Consider the following 10,000-nt stretch of genomic DNA (forward strand, 5'->3'; position numbering starts at 1 on the left):
CGCGACGTCGTCCTAATAATAATAACAAGGCACTGTTTTTTCTTTTTTTTCTTTCCTTTATTCGTTTTCTTTGGGTTTGAAGATGCAGTAAAATCACCTCGGTTCATGTGGAAAAAAACCCGCTTGTCTCCGTGTCTTTATTGTCGTGCTTCGGGAACTTGTGAAGAACAATTAGCCCCCCGTCGGGATGGGTTGTGTGATGATTTATTTAAAACAGCGACTCAACGTTGTTCAGACGGAGACGGGAGGTGTGAACGAGGACCAGGTGAGCGCTGTTAGCGGTAGCATCAGCTAGCGCTGTTAGCGGTAGCATCAGCTAGCGCCGTAGCGTGCCGTGCGGAGGCTGGGGTGTTTACACGAGGGGGTCCCGGCCAACATCTGCTCAACACCACGGACACTCCGGAGAGAGCCTCCTTCTCCGGGATTAGAGCCGCTAAGGCCTCACCACTCACGTGGAATACTGTGAGTGTTTGTATATATATACTTCAGACATGATATGAATTGTAATTGTGCGTGCGTGGACGTGTGTGTGTGTGCCGGTCCGCAGGTATGTGAAACAGTCGGCCTTCAAGCTGTGTAAATGTTTAATTTGCTGCTTTTCCGAACACATACAGCAGCATTACATCTTGGCTTTTTCCAATATGTGTTGGGTGTCGAAATACTAACGTGTCAGCACCCGGAGCAGGTCCTGGGGACATGCTGCCGCTGCCTGAGCTTCATGCTCGTACTCCTCTTTCAGTGAGGAGTCGTTCTGTGGCTCTGACAACGTTCCCAGTACCTGCCAGGTCATTCCCATTCCCCCTTCTCACAGGACCGTGGCGAGGACTGGCCTGAGGAAGAGGTTCTAGTTCTCCAAAGCGTCTCGGCTCAGGAAGTAGCCCTGATTTAAACGAGTACCTGAGTTATGAGAGCCCTTATGGGTTTGTGCTGCTCCGCTTGTCTTCGGGGCGGACCAACACCATTCGTTACCCTAATACATCGTCAATACATGACAAACGCCGCCGCACACACATGCGCCAAATCAATCGCGCTGCTGCGTGGGGAATCGGATCACACCACCAGATGTTGTCGCTCCATCAATCCAGCTTCCCGCCGTTTGCAATACCTTTCCCGTCTCTGTGTTCTACCTCTAGCTCTCCCCGCCTAGCGCTGTCTACCCCCGTGCTCTACATCAAACCCCAGTGACCGGGGGGGGGGGGGGGGGGGCCATTAGCAAGACGAATGAGACGAAGCAGACAAGGGCCGCCTCATTCAAGCCAGGTGACTAATGGCCTCAGCTGGCCTCCGCTACATCTGCTAACTATTGGGAAGCGCCAAAGTCGTTCACACGTATTAGCGGGCAGATCTCCTTTCCAGAAGCACCCAGCATCCCTCCTTCAGGTACTGACACACCACCTCCCCCCCTCCCACACACCACCTTTCCCCCCCCCCCTCCTGAGATGAATTTCTCACCAATCTCGCCGTGCAGCTAATATGGGAAGTGAGGACTTTAATATCCACAAAAGAACAAAATCAATGGTCCGCAAAGCCCTCGTTGCAGCAGGCAGAAAGAGAAGGAAAGCCAAGTGCCAAGCTCATTGATTTAGCGTCTGAATGATGTGCTATCGACCGCCCCCCCCCAACCCGCCTTTAAAGTCCTCTAAATTAGAGCTCAATTAACGGGTTGGAGAAGGGCTGACGGGAATCCTTTAGTCGGAGACGGACGGCCGGAGACGCGGATCCAAGCCAACATCCTAATAGTTTCTTATTCTGGGTTCCAAAAGATGAGCGTTCTGTCTCTGACCAGTCGATGTTTAAACACTTCTCCTTTGACAGACACTCACTCACACACAGAAACACGCACACGCGAACACACTACTTTGAACAATGTGAGAGTCACTCTAGGCCAGGCCTGATGGGCACAATGTGTTCCCGGATGCCTTGTGCTTGTGTGTTTACAGACTAACTGTTTCACCATGGAGTCGCTGATCAGATGCTTCACAGTGATGAACAGTGAGGAACCGGTCATTTAGAAGCAGCTCGCTTGTCAGCGATGCTTAGAGATTGGCTGCCGGCCTGGGGGATCGAACCCAGTGCCTTTCAGCAGGGAGTCAAACGTTCAGCTCTGAATGAGCTGAGAAATGTGCTGGAGCATCAGTTGGGTTCCATGGAGCGAGGAGATTCTTCAGCCCATCCATTGCTTGTGTAGAATTCTTCATCACTGCTTTTCGTTCATCCGTCTTGGTTTTTTAACCTCAGCGGTTAACAATATGACTTTCTCCTCTCTCAATCTCCTCTCTGGCTATGAGCAGACATGCTCCTTATTTCGCAAATGGACCCTTCATGCTTTTTTACCCTGATCTTAAGGGGAGGACGTTCATTTCAAACCAGCCCCGTTCAGCCTCTTTGTGTGGTTATGAGGCGAGAAGGTGGATGTGAGAGAGAGAAAGAGGCCTTGGAATGAGCAGGACGGGCCGGGAGGTGACAGCTCTGCCTCTGACCCAGATTGTGTAATCCTTCCTTATGAAAACACGCCTCTGCGGACATGACGGTCATTTTCACTTTATGCTCAGATACTCCCGCGTGATGAAACAATGTCCTGCAGAGGAATGTTCTGACTGGACTGGTTACCAGCACGGCCTCCTGCCAGCTGTCGTTTCCTCATGAGTTTATTCATTAGAGTACACCGCAGTGAGAGTGACGTTTAACCACACTGACCGCGACTCCTCCCACCCATAGAGCAGCCAAATGTGATCGGTCAGATGCCGAGTCACAAGGGTTTATTAATAGTTGAGCTACAATGGAAGGCGTGTTGCGCTGAAGCAGTCAGAAGGGGGGGGGGAGGATTGAACTGTTTAAATGTTGGCTAACATCACAAAGGAAAGCCTCAATGAGGCACGTAATGAATCAGTTCAGAGGAATACTGGATATCTCTCTCCGTTAGATAAACCGATTGTTTTTTCTGATTAAATTTACAATCTCAAAGATTTCCTTTTGGTCATGTATGGCGATACCCCCGAAGATAAGTGGTAATTGGTCCAACTATCCTAAAGGCGTTGCTAAAGACACCCACGTAGTAAAATGAATAACACTGCAAATGCAGTATTCAGCGTCCATAGGCCAATCCTCATTGGGCGAGTTTGACATGAAGATGCTAGAGATGACCACTAACATCTAACCGGTGTCCCTCGGGGAGAGAAACACAGACAATACATTTCGTTCAAGAGACCGTGTTTAATTTGTGGGCCTGAGGTGCAGGCCGTTGGCGGGAGCAGGTATATAGACGGTACAGTAACAGGTGTGGGTTCCCGTTCACGAGGCTTAGTTCATTTTCTAATTAGGAGCCGAACCCTTCTCAATCAGTTACAAAAAGGGTACAAATCTTCAAAATGCGATGACAAAAGTAAAAAGACACCAGTTAATAATCTAAATCACTTTATTAATTTAAGTTAGGTAGAGACACTAAACATCAGAACCACATTTGCTCCGCTTTGGAGCGGTCTTCAGAGAAATTACAAAACAAAGATGCTTATGTGATACTGTAAAAACAAAAATGGCAAAAAATTAAGAGGTAGAGACTTTAGGCTCATCACTGTGACTGGAGGGACGAGACCTATTGGAATGTAGTTGAATTCAATAACAGTCTTCCCAAACGTTACAGATATAGATATATCAAATAGTGTGGAGACTGATGTTATTTGGGCAAAGGGGTATTGACAACGATTTAACAATTTACATTTCACTGTAACTGGACGGAAACGTCAGGGGCACAGTAGGGGGGTTGGGGAAAGACATCGAATGGTGTCCCCCGCAAAATGTTTAAATTCACACTCTAGGACGAGGTATTCTCATCTACTAAAACAAGATGGTCGACAGGCTGACAACGGATGTGCTCCACACGAGACAGACGGACAACTAGCGGAACATTAGCCTGTGAAAACGTCCGGACATTAACCTCCCAGCCTCCTGCCTTCATCACGCACGTGTAGGATTCTTTAAAAGCCCAGCCTTCCCCCCACCCCCATGACTGTCCGTCAGCCCTGCTCCGGGCTCTAGGAGAAGAGATGCCCTCGCTGGAACGCCTCGTGGGCCACGCTGGCGACGGGATGAGCAGAACGTGTTGAACAGCAAACATGTGAACGCCATGGGGGCGGAGGAAATAAACTATTATCGCTCTCACGACTTCAACAATGGAGAGATGGTGCTCCGACGTGTGACCCGAGTGTGAGAGGTTGATCGGGGAAGCGGGAGAGATTCCTGGGTAGGGGGCGGGGGGGGGGGTGTGAAATGCCGAGTTGAAATGTGTTGCGGAGACTCAGTTAATTACAGTGCATGTCTACAAAATGAAAACAAAAAAAAGTGACAGACCTTTACTGTGTGTACAGTAACATACTGTATATTTTTTTCACAAAGACAACTAAATAAGGCTGGTGACTACATTACGTAAATAGTTAATTATTGAATACCTTTTTTTTATCTGTATGATTTGAAAAAAACAAAACTAGTGACACATTATATAGATGTTGGTTTCTTTCAACAAAAACACAAACAATAGACAACATAAGAGACGAAACAAAGTCAATAAATCCTTTGTGTAGCACACAGCTTTCTTTGTCCCAGAGGAACGATATGGGAAACCTTTTGCATTTGCTCAATGCAAGTGCACCAGTCTAAAGTCAATCTTTTCTTCTTCCCTTCTCCTCCTCTTCCTCTTCACCCTCCTCTCGACCCCCCCCCCCCCCCATCCCATCACACCCCCAGTGGTCGCATCCTCGTGCTTGCAGGTATATGTGCCTCCCCCCTCCCCCGTCTCCCCCCCGCTGCCAGTGTGCCCGTTCCGGGAGGGGGGGGAGAGGGGGAGGAGCCAGCGCTGTGGAAGGCTCCGGGGGCGGGGCCTCTAGATGCCGTTCTTGTCCTCGTTGTTGTTCATGGCCTCCTTTCGCTGTGCCAGGAAGGGGTACATGCACTTATCGGCCCCCAGGAAGCGGTACATGCAGACGATGGCCTCGAAGGGCAGGATGCTGCAGAGAGGGGGGGGCAGTCAGCATCAGCATCGGGAGGGGTAGGACTACAACAGGGTTCAACTGAAGGAAGCACCTCATAAAGCTCTAGGTGCCTAGTTGTACGAGGCCCGTTACCTTAAATGGTCCAAATAAATTATACAAACACAACTCTTATTTCCGATATTCTTAATAATAACAAAAAACAACATATCACTCGTCCAGATTCACAGGTTGAGAAGTAAAACTTGTGACTGGCGGTTAACCGTCACAGTCGGTGCTGCTCCGATCACAACAACAACAACGACCAAATGATGACAGTCTTAGCGTGGTTAGTCCCTGCCCTCAAACCAGACAGCCAATGGGGCTTCAGGGTGGGGAGGGGGGGGTGGGGGCTCACCTCTTCATGAAGTTGACCATGTAGACGATGCGGGGCGTGCAGATCATGTGCTGGTCGGTGAGGATGGCCCTCATGGACTGGGTCACGCAGAACTCCGGCTTCAGCGGGGGGAGGAAGGGCTCGATCTCCTTCCTGTAGGGGGGGGGGTGGACGTGGACAGGTTAGGAACACGGGGTTCTTTAGGAAGGTAGAACGTAGGGTTCGGAGGGTCTGCCCTCCCTGGTCATTAACGACTTTTATAAAAAGAATCGGGCGTGCAAACCGGGGTTCGAACCCAGAACGTTCCGTCTGGGAGTCAACAGCCCTCCTCCCCCCCCCCCCCTTTGTCTAGGCGTGGTCCACATGTGTGGACAGACACATGGAGGATCTGAAGGAGGAGTGATGTGGGGAACGGCCATCGGGGAGGGGGGGGTGACACACAAAGAACATACTTAACATTCACACGGGGGGCTTTGAAGTCTAAGGCAGCGCTGGTCCAGATTCAGCTTTTATGAAGTGAAAATTGCAGGCAATAAAAACTATAGTCCTCCCAGGTGCAAAGGAAACAAAACAAATCCATAAACCTTTTGTGGAGCAACGTGTGTGGACGGCTCTGGGCTGCAGCGGGGGGGGGGGGGGGCTCACCTGATGCGACAGCCCTTGAACATGCCCGTGTCCACCAGGTACGGGCACACCAGGGTCATGTTGATGCCGTCCTTCTCGGACGCCTTCAGCTCGTGGCTCAGCGACTCGTGGAAGCCGATGGCGCCGAACTTACTGGCGCAGTAGTCCTGGAGAGGGGGCCGGAGGTAACCCGTTAGCCTAGCAGCTCACATTATGTACCGAGACTAACATTCATTAATAACGGATGCAAAAAAATATAGAGAAATGTACATGCATAAAATATATACACAAATGTAATTGTAAAAATATATACAAGAGTGTAAATGTTGGAACATGTTTGCCCGCGGAGATAAGAGCGACTACGATAGCACTCCTCTCAATCCCAGACCCTTTGCCCCCCCCCCCCCCCCCCCCATTAGCATTCTGCTAGCGCTCATCAGGGGCCAGACTGCGGGGGCCTCGCGGTTTGATGTGGTTTCACACGCAGACTAATCTCTCTCTGGAGCTTCTGATGTCAATAAACCGAGGAGCGAGTGAAGAGGGATCTGGACCGGGGGGGGGGGGTGGTGTTGTGTAGGGGTGGAGGTGGAGGTGGTGGTGGTGGTGGTGGAGGTGGTGGTGGTGGTGGTGGTGGTGATAGAGGTGGTGGAGCTGGAGGAGCTGCTAGAGGAGATGAAGGTGGTTGTGTAGGGGTGGAGGTGGAGGTGGTGGAGGGTGTAGGGGAGGTGGTGGTTGTGGTGGTGGAGGAGCTGCTAGAGGAGATGAAGGTGGTTGTGTAGGGGTGGAGGTGGAGGTGGTGGTGGAGGTGGTGGTGGTGGTGATAGAGGTGGTGGTGGTGGTGGTGGTAGAGGAGGTGGAGGTGGTGGTGGTAGAGGAGGTGGAGGTGGTGGTGGTAGAGGACGGTTGGTGTAGGGGAGGTGGTGGCGGTGGATTAGGAGGTGGTGGTTGTGGTGGTAGAAGAGGTGGAGGTGGTGGAGTAGGAGATGAGGTGGTGGTGGTGGTGGTAGAGGAGGTGGAGGTGGTGGAGTAGGAGATGAGGTGGTGGTGGTGGTGGTAGAGGAGGTGGAGGTGGTATTGCGGCGGCGGTGGCGGGGGGCGTGCCCCTTCTCGCCGCTGGGGGTTTCCGGAGGGTATTGTGTGGCCCTTAAACCACAAACAAGGCCCCGCCTCCAGAGGGCGGAGCGGAGACAAAGGACAGGAGCCGGCGGCGTCACGGGGCCTCTGTGACGCGCCGCGACCGTTGGGACAGAATTCACAGATAGAAAAAAAGGCCCGAAAAAACGAATCATTCTAGGTGACCATAACGGGAAATACTAAATTATAATTAATTTTAAATAGAATTTCTAAAAAGAAATTCGACTCCCTCTTTCCCTCTTGCCGAAAGGGGGAGTCGGGAGGGACCAGTGGGGGGGGGGGGGGGGGGGGGTAATAACTCAATCAGCCCCAGAGGAGCTGGGGCCCAGACCAAGCGGACGCCGCTTTGACCTGAATACCGAGCGGCCCCCACGCCTTCACAAAGCGCTGATGAAGACGTCTCGGGCCCTCAGAGGGCTGTCAGCTTACTGTGGCCCGGGTCAGGGCCCAACGGGGCCCAACGGGGCCCCCGCAGCCCGCTGCCCACAACACAGCCCCCCCCCCCCCCCCCCCATCTGTGTCCCTCAATGTAACGGGCGGAGGGAAGGGGGGGTCCCAGAGTGTTCCCTGGCATCAAGTAGCCCCCCCCCCCCACACACACCAACACCCAGCCAAAAGAAAATGGTGGGAAGCTGTGTGTGTGTGTGTGTGTGTGTGTGTGTGTGTGTGTGTGTGTGTGTGTGTGTGTGTGTGTGTGTGTGTGTGTGTGTGTGTGTGTGTGTGTGTGTGTGTGTGTGTGTGTCTCTAACCTCAATTCCAGCTGTGCTGAATAAACCAAGGGAGCTGGCAACCGTCACAATGTGTCCATGATTCAACTCCAGCATCTTGGGGAGAAAAGCCTTGGTGGTCTGGGGAGGGGAGAGAGGGGGAGCAGGGAGGGGGAGCAGGGAGGGGGAGGGGGGAGAGGGGAGAAAGAAAAACAAAAAGTTATTTTGAATTCTTAGGTTCATTTCTGCAGTTAAGCATTGCCAAAGCCTTCCAGGCTTTCCTCCCCCTCCCCCCCACCAATGTTCCTCCCCCCCCTCCCCCCCATCATTCCTCTCCATGGTGATACAAGAGATAGATCCTTTCAGAGCTAAAAATCACATGACTGCCTGCTGAAAATCATCCAAAGAAGAGGCCGAAAGAAAAGGTGACCCTGCTCCGACCGGGGGGCAAACCAACAGAGCGCCGCCGCGACCGCCCGACGGAAGTTAATGATTGGCCGCAGTGCGAGCGCTGTGTGAGCGCGGTGCGAGCGCGGTGCGAGCGTTGTGTGAGCGCGGTGCGAGCGCGGTGCGAGCGCGGTGTTCCGCACCGTTCAGCCCGCCCTTCGTTTCCCACACAGATCTGGTGCCCGGGTCTAAAGAGCCGCTGACAGCACCAATCATAGTCCTCTGTTCCCTCGACCACTTCCCACAATGCAACTCAGCCCCGCCGCCCCTCCCCCCGCCGGCGAGCGGTCAATGGAACAATCGTTCCCGGGGAGGGTGGGGGCAGGGGGGCGGGGGCGGGGGGGGGGGGGGGGGGGGGCAGATGAAAGCGTTCTGCGCTGACTCGCCACGTGAAACACAAGCGGCTCCGCGAGCTCGTCCAGGGAGAGTAGTGAGATGGGGGGCGGGGGGGGGCACGACACAGGCATGGGGGAGACAGGGGAGGAGGGGGGGGCGGTTAGGAGGGGGGGTCACAGTGGATTAACCGGCGGATCCAGTCCTCGTTCTGACCGACAGCACGACCCGAGCCGTTAGCATGTGGGCCAATCAGCAGGTGTGACACATGACAGGAACCGACCAATCAGTGAGCCCCTAGGAGGTCTCCACAACAAGCAGCAGGCCCCTTTTGTCCCCCCCCCCCCCCCGCTGCTAGACCTGCTCTGATCACATCTCCTTCACATCCCCCCCCCCTCCTTTGAATGTTATTTGGGTTTTAGATTACGGTACATCGAGTAAACAACAACAAAAGTAGATGGCACCATTCACACATCGGCCTTCCCTCTTCCACACACGCTCACTCAGGAGGGGGGGGGGCAGGGGGAGACCCTCGAGGCAGGAACGCTCTGATCCACACTTTTATCAGCGCGGTTGTAAGCGGGGGCAGGAGCAGCATGGGACCACTTAGCACAACTATTCAACTACTGGCAACAACAATGGCCGGCTGGAGAACCAGAGGACGTGCACTCAGTGTTTTAACTTGATAACGGCTTCAATGCGGTTCCCTCGTCCGCTACGAGGCCGCCCGCGTGACGCAGGGCCCGTCTGCATGCCTGCAGCACGAGGCGAACGCTGAGCAGTCCCAGGCAGGAAGCGTCCGTCAGAGGGCTCTGGCGCGCGGACAGACATCAACTGTGTACAAGTTATTCTTTAGCGATCTGACTCCGCTCCAAACATCTGCACTGTTTCCAGCACATTAAAAAACGAAAACTGCTGCAATATTTAACTAGTTTTAGTGATGGGGGCGCCTCAAAAAATAAAGGGAGGAGAGAGAGAGAACGAGAGAGAGCGAGAGAGAGCGTGCAATAGAATTGCACGCTGGGGGGAGTGTTGCGTGCAAACGCAGCATTAGCTTAAAGATCTGCTGATACCTGTTCATGGGACCCTAACCCTGTCCTACCGCAGCCCTACGGGGGGGGGAACACACACACACACACACACACACACACACACACACACACACACACACACACACACACACACACACACACACACACACACACACACACACACACACACACACACACACACACACACACCTTCACCAAAGTGGAGGCAGAGAGCGAGACGGGAATACAAGGACGCCACTCAGCGGTCCCTCCATGTCCTCTCCTCTCCCCCCTCTCCCCCTCCCCTCCCCCTCCTCCCATGATACCCTGCTTCACATGGCGGACTTGGCATATGGGCACGACCTG

At 53.2% G+C, this 10,000-nt stretch overlaps 1 protein-coding gene across 1 annotated transcript in view; it reads right to left on the bottom strand.

Annotated features, from left to right (window-relative positions):
- Positions 1–3,397: 3,397 nt before the first annotated feature.
- rdh10a (retinol dehydrogenase 10a) overlaps positions 3,398–10,000 on the bottom strand; it is an 11,860-nt gene continuing 5,257 nt past the window's right edge. Inside the window, exons 3-6 of the mRNA XM_030348367.1 lie at positions 7,866–7,964; positions 6,004–6,149; positions 5,380–5,511; positions 3,398–5,000 (exon numbers count right to left, since the gene is read on the bottom strand). Coding sequence (XP_030204227.1) covers positions 4,877–5,000; positions 5,380–5,511; positions 6,004–6,149; positions 7,866–7,964 — 501 coding nt within the window. The 3' untranslated portion in view covers positions 3,398–4,876. The remainder of the gene's footprint in view (positions 5,001–5,379; positions 5,512–6,003; positions 6,150–7,865; positions 7,965–10,000) is intronic.

The sequence above is a fragment of the Gadus morhua genome, chromosome 23, assembly GCF_902167405.1.
Source record: "Gadus morhua chromosome 23, gadMor3.0, whole genome shotgun sequence".
Taxonomy (NCBI): domain Eukaryota; kingdom Metazoa; phylum Chordata; class Actinopteri; order Gadiformes; family Gadidae; genus Gadus; species Gadus morhua.